The following is a 17,079-nucleotide window of genomic DNA, read 5'->3' on the forward strand; positions in this document are numbered from 1 at the left end:
TAGAGAGAATTGGCTGACCTCCAGTTCTCCTTAGTTTGATTCGATTCTTTCATGAAGACTACAGTCCAATATGATGTTGATCAGTCTGACAGCTTTGAAAATCTACAGTGGTATCAAACAAGGATGTATTTGGGCATTAATGCTGTTTGGTATATTTCTCTCTGCGAATTAGTCATACTTTCTCATCTAGCACCGAGGATCTGAATCTCCATACAAGATCAAATTGAAAACTCTTCAACATTGCATGTTGAAGAGAAAAAAGCAAGGTTAAACCTATGTTGATAAGAGAACTACTTTTTGCAGTTGGCACAGTGCTCTTTGCACATAGTGAAGAGGAGCTCTGGAAACTTTGCAATATCTTTGTGTTTGCTTGTGATGAATTTGGACTATCCATCAGTCTAAAGAAGACAATGATTATGGCACAAGGTGTGTTGACTGCCCTAGAAGTTTTAATAGCTGGCGCTACGCTAGCAGTTTGTGCATGAGTTCTCCTATTTAGGTTATCCAATATATTTGATACTATCTATAGATTACTAGCTTAATTCTCACATCAGAAAGGCATCCACCGTATTTGGTCAACTGGCCAAGCGCATGTGGGATAACAGGAAACTGACATTGAACAGCAAGATATGGGTTTACCACATATGCATCCTGAGCATGCTGCTGTATGGTGAGAGCTAGACCACCTACAGCAGGCATGCGGGAAGGCTAAACACTTTCCATACCTGCTGTCTTTGTTTGTATTTTAAATACCAAGTGAGAAACCAAAATTCCTGATACTGAAATACTTAAGAAAGTAAAATTGCCAAACAAACACAGATATCTTTGTTCACTTGGTCATCCTGCACTGGATGGATGATGCATTCCAAAGGACCTCCTGTATGGAGAACTTGTGGATTCTCTAAGGCCACTGGGCCAAGCTGATGTTCATCCATCGTTATTGATGAAGACCTCAACAGCTCATTCTTTTGATGACCGGGCTCTGTGCGTCCGAAGATGACTGATCAGTCCGATTCGGGCGTGGAACGTCCTGTCACACGTCGGGCAGACATGTAATGGCACTGCCGATGATGTACGAGCAGCTCTGGACTTGCGCAGCTCACGCTTTTTTTCAGCCTCAGCAATACGCTTCACCTCAGAGGTACTACTGCCTGTGTGAATGAGGCTGCGTCATGCTGGACGGTTCAGTGCGAAGGTTTCCCATGTGGCGGTGTTGATCTCAAAGGACTTCAAAGAGGTCTTCAGCGTGTCCTTGAACCGCTTCTTTTGTCCTCCATGGGAGCGCTTTCCCTGAGTGAGTTCTCCGTAGAAGAGCTGTTTAGGAATGCGTTCGTCTGACATTCTCACGACATGTCCGGCCCACCTGGTCTGGGCTCTCATCAGCAATGTGTGAACTGACGGCAGACTGGCTCTAGTAAGGACATCAGTATCGGGCACTTTGTCCTGCCATCTGATTTTTAGAACTTTCGCAGACAGGAAATGTGGAAGTGATTGAGCCTTCGTGCATGACTCCGATAGACAGTCCACGTCTCGCAGGCGTACAGCAGAGTTGGAAGCACCACTGCTCGGTAGACCTTCAGCTTCGTTGGTAGGCTGATCCCTCGACGTTCCCAAACGTTGGAGCGCAATCGGCCAAATGCAGAGCTGGCTTTAGCAATTCTGCAGTTTACTTCATCATCGATTGACACTGCTCGGGAAAGGGTACTGCCCAGGTACGTGAAGTGGTCCACTGTCTGAAGTCTCTGTCCATTTACAGTGATGGACGGTTCTGAGTACGGAGCGTGGGGAGCTGGCTGGTGCATGACCTCAGTCTTCTTGATGTTAATGGTGAGACCAAAGTTGTTGCATGCAGTTGAAAACATGTCCATACTGGCTTTCATTTCTGGCTCTGTACTAGCATTCAGAGCACAATCATCGGCAAAGAGAAAGTCTCGAAGTACAGTTTCCTTCACCTTGGTGATGGCACGCAGTCGCCTCAGATTGAATAGTTTCCCGTCAGTTCTATACTTCAGGCCTATTCCTTCAGTGCAGTGTTGAAAGGCATCAGTCAAAGTGGCAGAGAATATCATGCTGAACAAAGTGGGTGCTAAAACACACCCTTGCTTGACGCCGTTGGTGACTGGGAAGACCTCAGATGTTTCACCGTCATCCAGGACACGAGCCATCATACTGTGATGAAATTGATGTACCATTCGTATAAATCAGTCTGGACAGCCAAATTTAAATTTCGACATGATCCTCCACAGGCCCTGGCGACTGGCAGATTCTCCAGAGATGGGCTGAACACTTTGAAGCAATTCTCAATTGCCCCTCAGTCATCAGTGATGAGGCCATTGACAAGATGCCCCAGGTTGCAGTCAATGACTCCATGGATGCTTCACCAGAAGAGGACGAAGTGAAGAAAGCTATCAATCAGCTGTCAAGTGGCAAAGCCCCTGGGTCAGATGCCATACCAGCAGAGGTGTACAAAGTCGGTGGACCCGTGCTGCTACGGAAACTCACTGAGCTGTTTCAGTCCTTCTGGAAGCAGGGAACCATTCCACAAGAATACAGAGACGCGTCCATCTTGCACCTCTGTAAGAGGAAGGGCAATCGCCAGGTATGCGACAATCACCGTGGAATCTCGCTGCTTTCTACAGCGGGGAAAGTTCTTGCACGGGTTCTGTTGAACCGATTGATCACTCACTTGGAGAAGGGCTTACTGCCAGAATCACAGTGTGGCTTCCGCAAGGGACGTGGGACTATTGACATGATCTTCGCTGTGCGTCAGCTACAGGAGAAATGTCAAGAGCAGAATCGTGAACTCTACACAACTTCTGTGGACCTCATGAAAAAGGGCCAATCTAGGCTCAGGTTCAAGGATGTTTGCAGGAGGAATTTGAAAACTTTCAATTTCAACACTGCAAACTGGGAAGAAGCAGCTAGCAACAGGCTACCCTGACTGTGCTGCACCAGGGAGGCAAAGAGTCTGAAGAAAGGTGGTTGAGAGAGAGGGAGAGAGAAGCAGAGAGTGCAAACGGAGAAAAGTGCAGCAGGCCTCAAGAACCACTAGTGCTGCACCAGTCTCCTCTTCTGGCCCTGTGCCGTACACCTGCACCATCTGTGACAAGGACTGCTACTCAAGAATTGGACTTTTTAGCAACTCATGACGCTGCAGCATGACACATAGTAACTGAACTGCTTTGGCGCTTACACCATTGACTTTTGAGATCAACTGTTGCCATCTATCCATCAACTAGTAATTTTGAATGTTGCCGCTAAAAAATGGTATTGGGGAAGGGCAGAAACTTACAGATGGATAGTTCTGCTTTGTTTTCTTTTAGTTCACAATTGACTTGTATTTGGTTTGTGCTTTTTGGATTTTTTTGCCATCTTGCTTCTAAGACCACTATGTGCTTTTTAAAATTTATATAGTTTTTTTCACAAATATGCGAGATTAACAAATAGCTGATAGATTTCAAAATCAGTGTGAAATTGTCTTGATATTGGGTTATATTATACTCTCTTGCACCTTTGTGATTCAGGACTAACACTGTGGGCTCCCATGTAGTTACTCGTGAATTACACCACTATAACTGAAAGCAGCATCTAGTCCATTGCCTCTACTTAAAAACAAAAACAAATAAATTAAATGTTACGAAAGGGACATTAGAAACAAGTGGGTTGCTGCTTTGCTTTCTGCCTAAAAAGAAAACCCTTTTCAATGTAGCTTTCTGAACAAATAACATGCTCTGGGCTTTTTTTATGACAAAACTTATTGATGCTGAAAAAGAAATGGATCTGTATGCATCTGAACTTGTGATCCACCACTGCTCCTCTAGCCTGCAGTTATGCAGTTGTTACCGTAATACTTATAGATTTATGAAGACTCCCTTTTACTAAATGATTTATTACTCTTAGCTGAATTCCTTTGGCCGTTGACTTTATTTCCAAGTCACTCTGTTCAGCTCAATTGGTTGCCTTCAGTTACCGTGGCAACCAGCAGATGGGGTTCTTTGACAAGGGTCAGCGGGGAGGCTGCTGCAGTATGCAGGAAGAGCAGCTAAATAACGCAGCTTTCAGCTTTGACAGTCCTACTCTGGCTGGCCAGGAGTAGTTATCAGATTACTTGTATTAAAACCTAATTAAGATGTGTGCCAGTAAATGCAGCATGGTTATTGGATTTGGTGATTTAGCTGCTGCAGGTTGCTGTAATTCAATCATACTACTTCAGCAAATTCAGCTATGCAGTGAAGAGTGGAAATGTCTTGCATGCATAACCTGATGGCACTAAAATAAGTAATCTTTTGAGTCCGCTTCTTCAAGTCTAAGATCCCCAACCCTGCTCTTAAATCTGGATGCTGTCTGCAAACCCCAATAGGTCCGTTTATTGAAAATAAATGTAAACATCTGGAGAGGGACTAACAAAGTTCATACCATCCTCTTGTCTTTGTTCATAGTCACCTGTGGGATTATTGACTATAATTTAGATTGTAAACTCCCCAGGGCAGAGACCTGTCAATATATTTGTTTAAAGCCTCACTATTAGAATAGACATACTAAATACTTTGCTCCTGAGAAGATATCATTTTGTCTGGTACACAGAAAATGTCAACATAACTTTCTGTTGTGTTACTATCATTTTGTGCACTGAAAATTTATTTTCTTTGGATGAGATTCACCCCAGTGTAGAAGGCTTGCCCAAAACCCAGTGTGCCACCTACACTGAGTTCCCTGACGGCCTGAATATTATTCTCTATTAGCTGGGATTCTTTTTACTTTGGTGTTGTCCTTGCTCAAAGTAATTTATGAGAGCTAGGAAGTATTGTATCCAGTCACTTCCTTTTCATCTCCATGCAGGTCTGTCCACTTAATGAGAACTCACTAAGGATACACCTGCACTGCAAAAACAAACAAAAAAACCAACAACCCAGCAGTGAGTCTCTGAGCCCAGGTTGAGAGATTTGGGCTCATGCTACAGCGCTAAAAATAGCAGTGTAGACATTTCCACTCAGGATCTGAGACCCACCTCCCTTTGCCAGGTTTCAGAGCTGAGTTCCAGACTGAGTGGGCAGGTCTTTGCTATTTTTAGCACTTTAGCATGAACCCGGGTCTGTAAATCCTGGGCTCTGAGACTTGTTGCCAGGTTCTCTAAGAACATAAGAATGGCCGTATTGGGTCAGACCAAATGTCCATCCAGCCCCCAGTATCCTGTCTACCAACAGTGGCCAATGCCAGGTGCCCCAGAGGGAGTGAACCTAACAGGTAATGATCAAGTGATCTCTCTCCTGCCATCCATCACCACCCTCTCTCTCTTCTCCTCCCCTCCCCCCCCTTTGCAGTGTAGGTGTACCCTTAGGGACCCTGATTTTAGATTTAAGGCTATTTGTTGTGCAGACCATGAAGACGTGGGACTTGATCCTACAAGGTGTTGAGTACCCTCATCTCCTACTTCTTTGTAGGACCTGGCCCATGGTCTCTGCCCCAAGGAACTTAACATACTAACTGGGATTTCTAAGGGTTCAAAAACAGTGCACCTCATATTGGGCCACTCTGAAATAAAGCTACATGTACATTCTGAATAGCACCACTAACAGATGATTATTAAGGTTTAGAATGAGAATTTGTTTTCTCTTTGAAACAAACTAATTAAAGCTGCAGTTCCTTATGCCCCAAGTCTTGTTTTCTTTTTTATGTAACCAGTTGCCAACCTGTGCTTATGTCCCACACTGCTATCTTTTGCTCCCTTACCCCTCTGTGTAAATTGGGAATTTTTGTAATATGAGGCAACAGATGGAGAATAATTTTAAATGCATGATTTGTAGATGGGAGCTATTTCCTTTTGTCAGATTATGCTGTAAATGGTCTAAATGTAGGGTAGTGCTAGAATGGTTAGAATTTGTTTACATAACTGAACTGCATAATAAGTAATACTTCTTTAACTAAAGACTTGTTTCTCTTCGCTTGCAATAGTTTGTCTCTAATTGAATTATCTTTCATATGCTTAAAGCAAGATATGTCATCCTGTGTAGACAGACAATAGGGGCCTGACCCAGTAAGGCTTTAGGGCCACATGGGCTATCTGCCAAGGATCTGGTAGAATGTAAGACGTTGATTTTGATCTGTAAAGCATCAGATGCCCTGGGACCCGTCTCTCTGGGAGATCACTGTTCTCCCTGTGCCGAGCTGCCAGAATTGGGATCAGTGAGGGTGCCAGAGCTGGAGCCCACTCATGAAAGAGAGGGGACAGCTGGCAGGGCATTCTGTATTAGGGCCGTCTATCATTGCAATTTGCTTCCTCTGATCCAAAATAGTGATGTGCAATATCAATGTGAAAACACCAATTGCTTTGCTGTGAGGGTCTGGGAGGATGCTGATGGGGGGGTTGTAGAGCTTAGCTGGTGATGTTAATTATTGAGTAAAGGAGTGCCCCGGGGACCATGTTTTTAAAACATGTCAAGGCACTAGGGCAAAGGAGAGGTGGTACCCCTTATGGAATATTTATAAATCAGTCCAAGTTCAGTTTATTATTTTAATTTATCTTGAAGTTGGTAGGAGTTGGATCAGGCCCTTAGCACTATTAGAGTTTAGGAACCTGGAGTCAAAAAGGTTTCTAGACCTCAAGACGCTAAAGGGGTAGGACAGAACTAATAGGTGATTCTTTAAAGTTTTCCTTTGCTGTGTCACTGTGAAGAAAGTAATTTATAATAGTAACTCCCTAGCACTGATAGGGAATCTCTGGATGAAGAGTTCGAAGTGCTTTGTAAAAAGGAGTAAATACCTACCTTATAGCTGGGTGTGCTAAGGCAGGGAGAGATTATATGACTGTCCTCAAGTCACATAGTGAGCCAGTGACCGAGCAGGGAATAGAACCCAGCTGTCAACTTTCCCCAGTTTGGTGTCATATCCTCTATAACTACACTGCTTCACAGTAGACATTGCTTCCTCTCTTACACTGGAAGTGATATATTGCTTCTGGAAGAGTAACTGCATCTGTTTACACAAAAAGGACACAATTTCTAGGTCCCTGAAATCACACAACCAGAGTAAAGAAATATATACAGTAGTGAACTTGTGTGTTAATGTGTTATGCCTTAGAAGTTATACAAGGTGTGAGACTGTAATTAGCAGCACTTTCTATACTATCAAATGGTCTCTTTGTTCACTTAGTTGGCAGCTTAAAACCAGCTGTCAGGGTTTGTAGCTTGCTGGGTTGCGCTTACAGCTTCTTTCTGATCTCCAGTATGCAGTAATACAGCTTGTAAAATCAGCTCTATGTGCACATGGGCTAACATGATAATAGACATTGCTAAATACATAGCAATATAGTCCACACCAAGAGGACCATGTGGTCTGAAATGCGGCCGTGCAGCAGCACTATTGCAGTAGTATGGGGGGGGGGGTCATATTATGGCACATAGCAGATTGGAAAATGTGGTTTTGGCATAGTCCTCTCGCATTGTCTTATTCTTTTCAACCTGGTTTTGTGCAACTTTTATTATGAAGAAAGTGTTCTTTTCAGCCTCGGCTGAGGAAGCATTTACTAGTGCCAAAGTTGAACAGGGCAGTTCCTAAAAGCGTATATATTGCAAGGTGGCCACATGCAGAGCTGATGTATGTAAGTTCAGTCGGTTTATTTTACACCTCAGTTGAGAGATAATAAAGTACATGACAGAATTACTGTATAGAAACTTTCAATTCCATCTTGTGTTTGTCATTAGAGGTAGTTTAGGGGTGTAGCCAGAGTTCAGCCTAGGTTATGTTGTCCTTTCATTCATGTGAGCCCTGATTCACCAAGATACTTAAGCACATGCCTAAATTTAAGTGTGTAAGTAGTCCCATTAAAATCACGTTTAAAGTTAGGCTTAATTGCAAGCCTAGCACAATAAATATGCAGGCCCTTAGCAACAATCACCCTACCGTGAAGAACTTGGAATTAAAAGACCTAAGCCACAAAGTTTGGATCCATGGCCCAAGCCACTAAACTTCATCTACATTCGGTGGTGATCGTTTCTAGGGTTTTGGTTCAGTTTATCCTAAGGTGGGGGTCAGCTCTCCTGTTCCGATCTGGTTCCAAGCTCCCCCAGTGTTATGGGGTGCTTGGCTTTGGGGTGTTGGGTCAGACCCATCTTGGTAACATCTCTATCAGTATTTCCCCCCTAATTCATTTGATCATCAAGGAACTGCCAAGATATCATTATTCAAAAAATAAATGTCTAATGACCTTTTAAAAGCTGGGCATGTAGATCTGTTTTCTTACAAAATTGTGTTTTCTCCTTCCATGCACTCTGGTAAGGGGTTGTTTTTGTAGGGTTTGTCAGAAGTGCTGATTGTTTAGGGGGGAAGGTAGTATTTCTTCACACAACACACAGTCAACCTGTGGAACTCCTTGCCAGAGGATGTTGTGAAGGCCAAGACTATAACAGGGTTTAAAAAAGAGCTAGATAAATTCATGGAGGATAGGTCCATCAATGGCTTTTAGCCAGGATGGGCAGGAATGGTGTCCCTAGCCTCTGTTTGCCAGAAGCTGGGAATGAGCGACAGGGGATGGATCACCACTTGATTACCTGTTCTGTTCATTCCCTCTGGGGCACTTGGCAGTGGCCACTGTCTGAAGACAGGATACTGAGCTAGATGGACCTTTGGTCTGACCCAGTAGGACCATTCTTATGTTGGGTGTTAATAGACACTGTACTTGCAATGGCCCCAGTTGGAAGGTCAGCATTTACTCCCAGTTACTGCAGCGGCATCTGAGATACCACAGTATTTCACTCTAGTGCTACCCACGGAAGGGTTCAGTTGTTAATGGCACCCAGCTGTATAAATGTAAACAGATATGACAAAGGAGTCCATTTACGTTTTCCTTCGAACAAAAAACAAACACACAGGACCCACCCAACCTGCAAGCACTAGTACAGTAATGGATATGAGCTCTTCAGATTATCTGAGGAGCTGTTTGTATGCGGCACTAGTGTTCCTGTGCAGAATACTACAGTAGTTGTGTGTTTCATGAACATAGGTTCTGAGTGTCTAACCTCAATATGAAAGCCCTTCATGCATTATTTTGGCCAGGTAACTGTAGATGTAACACTTCCAATAGCATATGCTCTGGCTATACTCAAGACTTTATTGTTGAGCCGTATCGTGTCTGCTTTCAGATATCACCTGCCATATAGGTATCACACCTTAGGTAGGCAGATGCTACTACCTTTGTTATAGTGGCCCTGCGTGCAACTTGTTCCCTCCTGATATCCATTTTGTACAGTGACTGTCTTCTCCTAATACAGCACCTAGCACAGAAATGCCCCCTTTCTGATTAGGACCTTTGGGAGCTGATGCAATGCAAATAATAATCCCCTTCTATTCATCTGCTTTGTCATTTAGAGTCTATTTTATTGAGGAGGTTTTTTGGTTTTCATAATTCTTCATAAAACTTACCGAACACTACCCCAGGAAAGTATCCATGAACTTGAGCAAGTGAGGTGCATTTGTTTAAATACAACTTCCAGCTTGTTTGCTTTTTACTTACCTCACTGCAGGAAATGGCAGATTTTTCCTTTTTCACTTTTCCCTGAAAAGGGCGCTGACAGGCATCCCGCCTGACAGACTGGCAGTGTAGACTAGAGGAGTTATTGTAGTTATAAAAGTTCCTGAGGCCTGGGTCTACTGCTGTGCTTACCAGGTGCACCCATCCTGGTGGGGGCCTTTGCTGTAAATTGGGTTCTTGTTTTTTCTATTATCGATACGCTTGGCAAGTTCTGAAGCAGCATTTTTCATACATTGCCTATCTCTAAGTTTCAGTTATCGGCAACTGAATTTTTTTTTCTTCCATTTGTGTGTATGTGTTGAAATCAACATTTACCAACAAAAATCTAATCCTTCCAACCCTAATTACAGGCCAAGCTTTTGTGTTTTCAGTCTTCTTCACCTTCTCATTTACTCCCTGTTTACACCCTTCCCCTAGGAATCCCTGTCACTGTATTCAAAGTTCATTGACCAGTTTCAAAACATCTCTTCCCCCCCCCTTTAGTTAAGACCAGGCTTATTTGGAGAAGCTAAATGAATGTTGCTTCCTGTGAAGAGCATTGGGACTCAGTGTAGGTTGTGAAAAGCAGTATGGTTGGGTGGGATATGGTATCTCACAATTGGTGAGCTTGGATTTTATTAGCTGTCTGGATGAGTGTTGATGTAGGAAGTTTGCAGCGATGCGGATTCTGTTGCATTCCGAAGGCAGAAGCCCTGGAACTGTAATATCCCGTTGACTCCTTTTCCTGTAGGAGAGGAATGTGATATATGCAATTCTGAAATACACATACTAGAACGTGGGTTCTGTTTTTTAATTGATACCGCTTAATGGCAAAACTAATTTGTTAGCCCTGAGGCTTTTAATTGAAAAGTGAAAACATTTTAAAATGCTCTTCTTTAAGGGATGGAGATGAACTATATTAAATATCCTCTGCCGAACAGTTTACTCCAGCATGATGACCAAGCTGAGCTCTATTGTCATATATAAACTGTACTCTTGCGGGTTCATATCAAAGCCCTTGTGGTAAATTCCAGAGCCCTGCTGTATCCTATCATCTGTTTTATCCAGGTTACACCAGCTTGACAAGCATTGCCAAACCACTGCCCAGCAGCTAGTGGAGTTACTCAACAAACAGAATCAGCTCTTCAGAGAGAGGCAGATGCTAACAGAGGAGGTGCAGTTCCTGCGAACACAGGTACCATGCCAATACTGGGAACGAGAAAAGAAAATCATAGGGAAATGTTCTGCAGCCATCAAGAAAGATGAAGACTTTGCTAAAGTCTTGTATCAAGAAGGAAAACCACCATGAAACACAATCTTCAGAGTACAGAAATAACTCATTGATTAAAAGGGATGGCAGGGCAGTTTATAGTTGTACCCTCACCCTTATTCAACCTACACTCAATTAAAAAAATGCTGTGAGATGCATCTAAGCAGAACAAATACTACTTGTGTCATTAATTCCAATCAGAAATCTTTGTTTCATCCTTCATATCAGATGATAGTAGGCAACAGAAAATTCCTTGTTTAACAGCATTAGCATGTAGTACAGTATTGAAACGTAGAACTGCCTCTCAACTTGAAACGTAATCATTTTGAAAACTCTAGTTTTAGGGTATAACACCTGCACCTGAGACCCCCACCCTCTGGTTGTGGTTTTGCAATCTCATTTCCCTGTTTAAAAAAAAAAGTTTTTGCCTCCCTTGTTGCAGTGCAAAAACCCCACCCAGTGGGGTTCTGTATGGGCACAGCAGTCCACCCTAGCACAAGAAGTGGCAGGATTAAGGCCTTACTTATGTAGGGGTGCAGTCTGCAAGATACTGTTAAAAGTAACATTTTTCAGACACTGATTTTTAAGTTGGATGCTGCCCCTTTAATCATTCACTACTTTAGAAAGGAGGAAAAGAATCATGACTTTTTAAACTGTAACTGAACTGCTGAATTAAACGTGGTCTCCAAATCTAGCACATAATTAAGCCTTTGTTTCTGTGACTAAGTAAATTAACTGATTCGACCATATCACTGTGATACCAAGCCATCTGGCTCATGAACAAAGCAAGTTTCTGAGTTCATACATGAAATTTGGACTTTCATTAACATGAACAGGACCAGGAGAGGAATTTGTAGTACCAAACTGCAGCGTGAAAGGAAAATCAATGTTTTAATCATTCTATTGTTCACCAAAAAGTAGGCTAGTATTAGAGCATACATGGCAAATAGCAGCATGCTTTAACCTAGAACTAAATAAAAAAACCACACACATTATCAGTGTGGTAACAATGGGAAAATGTTGTCTTTTTAATGCTGACTAGAGTACCCGAGTTACCAATTTTCCCTATATCTAGAATAAAATACTGTGCAACATTAGTTTTACCTGTATATGGTATCTGTTGGCAAATTTAATGGCAATGACTGTGTTTCATGTTTAAGCTCTTTAGAAGCTGAAGAATGTTGCATTAAGAGAAAGTGAAATAACCCTGCACCAAGGAGAGCCAGAGACTCTCTGAAGTCCACTAAGGACTCTGAGATGTGGAAGACACTCAGTTAGAAAGCAGATGGGCAGCAGTACACAACCATGACTACCTTCTAGATGTTGTGCTGCTAACTAAATTGAATATTGTTACCACTGAAAGTCTGCTTTGCAGTTGTAAAGGATGCATTTGTTAAAATAGGGAATGTGTGCTGCAGTCAAGGCTTTTTACCACTACCACCTAGCAGTTTTCATCAGTAGATCTTAAAGTACTTCAGTCTAATGTATTGGTTGTAACACCTCTGTGAAGTAGAAAGTACTGCATCCAAACATAGAGACTTGGAAGGAAGAAGGTTGGTGACTTTTTAAAAATGTATTCCTGCAAAACAAGAACCTCAATAATCCAGCTGAAGTGTTTTTAAACAACATTGGATCCATGGGAACAGGAACATAGCTCAGCAGAACTGTATGGTGCACAAGGCAAATGTTTTAAGGAAACAAAGGACAATTCATTACACTGGTCTACAATTTTTGAGAAGTCGTCTGCTTCAGAGATAAAATGTGCTATTTATTATGTATTTTGATGTGCTAAATTCAAATATGACAATTAAAACAACTGGCTACTGTTTCTAACATATTTAAGTTTTTACATTTTACGTCTATGTATATTGTGTAGATAGAGTTTTAATCATAAATTGTAAACCTAGGTCTTTTCATGTGTTTATGGTTGCTTTACATGATAATATTTCACCTGTCCTGTTTATGTAACACTTTAAAAATCAGCAAAAGGGTTATATAAATAAAATTTATTATGAAACAAAAGGCAAAAAACTATTATGTACATCGTTTAGTCCTATTCAGTGTCTACTCAGCGCTTCTTGGCTTGTCTCTTGTATTCATTAAATGGAGCATCTCTTGTCACTGTCCAGCAATAGTCTGCAAGCATTGATGGGCTCCATTTGCCCTGATAGCGTTCCTCCATTGTTGCAATGTCCTGGTGAAATGGCTCGCCGTGCTCGTCGCTCACTGCTCCGCAGTTCGGTGGAAAAAAATCTAAATGAGAGTGCAAAAAATGTATCTTTAGTGACATGTTGCAACCAAGGCTTTTGTATGCCTTCAGGAGGTTTTCCACCAACAACCTGTAGTTGTTTGCCTTGTTGTTTCCGAGAAAATTTATTGCCACTAACTGGAAGGCTTTCCATGCCGTCTTTTCCTTGCCACGCAGTGCATAGTCAAATGCATCATCTCGAAGAACTTCACGAATCTGAGGACCAACAAAGACACCTTCCTTTATCTTAGCTTCACTTAACCTTGGAAATTTTCCACAGAGGTACTTGAAAGCTGCTTGTGTTTTGTCAATGGCCTTGACAAAGTTCATCAGCCCCAGCTTGATGTGTAAGGGTGGTAACAAACTCTTCCTTGATTCAACAAGTGGTAGATGCTGAACACTTTTCCTCCCAGGCTCCAATGACTGTCGGAGTGGCCAATCTTTCTTGATGGAGTGGGAATCTCTTGCGCGACTATCCCATTCGCAGAGAAAACAGCAGTACTTTGTGTATCCAGTCTGCAGATGAAGCAAGAGAGCAACAACCTTCAAATGGCCACAAAGCTGCCACTGATGTTGGTCATAGTTTATGCACCTCAAAAGTTGTTTCATGTTGTCATAGGTTTCCTTCATATGGACTGCATGACCAACTGGAATTGATGGCAAAACATTGCCATTATGCAGTAAAACAGCTTTAAGACTCATCTTCGATGAATCAATGAACAGTCTCCACTCATCTGGATCGTGAACGATGTTGAGGGCTGCCATCACACCATTGATGATGTTGCAGGCTACAAGATCACCTTCCATGAAGAAGAATGGGACACGATCCTTTTGACGGTCACGGAACATGGAAACCCTAACATCACCTGCCAGGAGATTCCACTGCTGTAGTCTGGAGCCCAACAGCTCTGCCTTACTCTGGGGTAGTTCCAAATCTCTGACAAGGTCATTCAGTTCACCTTGTGTTATGAGGTGGAGGATGGGAGAAAATGTGGGTCCTGTGACATTGATGGTTCAGGACCAGAAGTTTCATCCTCTTCCTTGTCTGACTCAAGTGAGAATGATTGTGGTGCCTCAGGAACCGGCAGTCCTTCTCCGTGGGGTACTGGGCGTATAGCTGATGGAATGTTTGGATAATGCACAGTCCGCTTTTTCTTCTTTGACACACCTTTCCCAACTGGAGGCGCCATGCAGAAGTAACAATTGCTGGTATGATCTGTTGGCTCTCTCCAAATCATTGGCACTGCAAAAGGCATAGATTTCCTTTTCCTGTTCAACCACTGGCGAAGATTTGTTGCACAAGTGTCGCAGCATATGTGTGGGGCCCACCTCTTGTCCTGATCTCCAATTTTGCAGCCAAAATAAAGGTGATAGGCTTTCTTAACCATAGTGGTTATACTGCGCTTTTGTGATGCAAAAGTCACTTCACCACAAACATAGCAGAAGTTATCTGCACTGTTCACACAAGTATGAGGCATCTCTGCTCACTTTGGCTAAACAGAAATGTGTCCCTTTGCAAAATCAAACACTGACAAATAAGAGAGCACGACACTGTATGATTTCTAGAGCTGATATAGGGTAATTTGTTCAGCAGAGTGATGTAAGCTTCGTTATGATTGCATCATCCATGACTTCTAGGAATAACATGATGCAATTCATATCATGTATGACGCAATACCAGCTTCAGATTGCATCATTCATTGTTTTGCCTAAAAAGCAAGTACTGTCCAAACCCAGTCATAGATTTATTCATAGATCCAGTCAAAGATGTATTTTAGTCATTTCTGGTTTAAATTGAGATCCCTTCCCTTTATAACTCACTTATCCTCCGCCATTCCCAAGTCAAGGGTCGTATATACTGACCCAATAGCATATCTTGAAAACTAGAGCCAATCAACAATTTTAAGCATCATTTTCGTTCTCAGTGACCCAGAATTAGTAAAGTTTGACTACATTTATTTCAGAAGCATTTTGGCTGTAGCGCAGTGTTATAAGTTGGATATTTTAAGTCCAGATAAATATGAATTCCTTTCAGCTTCTCGTATTTTGTTCAAAAGCAATAATTTTGAATATATGGCACTATTGATCCTATTTTGAGACTTCATATGATGCCACATTTCATATTTAAATTGATCACAATACCAAATACTTGCCATGTCCATAAAAAATAATAGTAACCAATAATGGTGCTGTCATAATGATGCTGGTTAACATTGCTGATCTTAGCTGTGCATAATGTGCAAGGTGAGCCTTGATCATCTAATCCCAAAGATGTGCTGCTACTTCGGGTACGTCTTCACTACCCACCGTATCGGCGGGTAGCAATCGATTTATCCGGGATCGATACATCGCGTCTCGTTAAGACGCGATCTATCAATCCCCGAACACGCTCACGGTCGACTCCGGAACTCCACCAGAGCGAGCGGCGGTAGCGCAGTCGACGGGGGAGCCGCGGCCGTCGATCCCGCGCCGTCTGGACCCCAGGTACTTCGATCCAAGATACTTTGACTTCAGCTACGCTATTCGTGTAGCTGAAGTTGCGTATCTTGGATCAATTCCCACCCCCTAGTGTAGACCAGCCCATAGTGCTTGTTGCTATTTGAAGATAAAAAAAAAAAGCCCAGTAGTAGTGGGGCATGGGTTTGCGGTTTTTGTTTTTGTGTTTGTTTTAGGGGGATGGGGGTGGTTATGGATAATAATGTTTCATTCAGTAAGTAGAGTATTTTTTAACATAAATGCCCAGTACCGTAGGCACTTGAATTTCTCAATGTTCAATGTATAATTCTTTTAAATCCCATTATGATATATCAGTAGCTGTTCAGATTGTTTGAAAGTGTGACCTGATTTTTTTAAATTGTGCACAGTGCTCTTTCAGCTAAATTTATTGTTGCATGTTTTATTTGCAACTTTGAATATGTGCAACTGAAATGTCACTAACTCTTTATTTCATGAGGCAAATAGAGGCATGAAGCTCAGACATGGATGCTGATGGGGACAAGGTTGGATCCTGGATGGATAGGAGAAATGAGGACTAGTCACTAAAACTTTAGTGCAGATTTTTACATAGATACGGTTTTAGGTAGATAAAAAGACATTTGTCTTGTGGTCTAAAATGAAGATTGAAGGTTGGTCCCTATGATTATTATTCAAATTTGTATGTTATCTTATAGCAGAAACTGCTTTTTTTCTTCAAAATTGTAGCAATTGCTGTATTTAATATGAATAGAGGTAAATATCTGAAAACTAAGAACAGACTTACATTAGGGCTATCAATCGCGATTAACAAATTAATCATGATTTAAAAAATTAATCACAATTAATTGCACTGTTAAACAACTAAACACCAACTGAAATTTTATTAAATATTTTTGGATGTTTTTCTACGTTTTCAAATATATCCATTTCAACTACAATACAGAATACAAACTGTACAGTGCTCATCTTATATTATTTTTGATAAACAAAATTGTATTTTTTCAATTAACCTTATACAAGTACTGAAGTGCAATCTCTTTATTGTGAAAGTGCAACTTACAAATGTAGGGGTTTTTTTGTTACATAACTGTACTCAAAAACAAAACAATGTAAAACTTCAGAGCCTACTTCTTGTTCAGCCAATTGCTAAGAGAAACAAGTTTGTTTACATTTACAGGAGCTATTGCTGCCCTCCTTTAATTTACAATGTCACCAGAAAGTGAGAACAGGCATTTGCATGGCACTTTTGTAGCTGGCATTGCAAGGTACTTACGTGCCAGATATGCTAAACATTCGTATGCCCCTTCTATGCTTCGGCCACCATTCCAGAGGACATGTTTCCATGCTGAAGATGCTCGTTTAAAAAAAATAATGCATTAATTAAATTTGTGACTGAACTCCTTGGGGGAGAATGGTATGTCTCCTGCTCAGTTTTACCTGGATTCTGCCATATATTTCATGTTATAGCAGTCTCAGATGATGATCCAGCACAGGCAGTTAATTTTAAGAACACTTTCACTGCAAATTTGACAAAATGCGAAGAAGATACCAATGTGAAGTGCCTTCCAAATCTGAGAGGGA

The 17,079-nt window shown here is 41.8% G+C and overlaps 1 protein-coding gene across 1 annotated transcript in view; it reads left to right on the forward strand.

The window, feature by feature from the left end:
- Positions 1-17,079, forward strand: part of SDCCAG8 (SHH signaling and ciliogenesis regulator SDCCAG8) — a 158,029-nt gene that overhangs the window by 137,875 nt on the left and 3,075 nt on the right. The window contains exon 17 of the mRNA XM_065401267.1: positions 10,574-10,700. Within this exon, the coding sequence (XP_065257339.1) occupies positions 10,574-10,700 (127 nt within the window). The remainder of the gene's footprint in view (positions 1-10,573; positions 10,701-17,079) is intronic.

This window comes from Emys orbicularis, chromosome 3 (assembly GCF_028017835.1).
Source record: "Emys orbicularis isolate rEmyOrb1 chromosome 3, rEmyOrb1.hap1, whole genome shotgun sequence".
Classification (NCBI taxonomy): Eukaryota; Metazoa; Chordata; order Testudines; family Emydidae; genus Emys; species Emys orbicularis.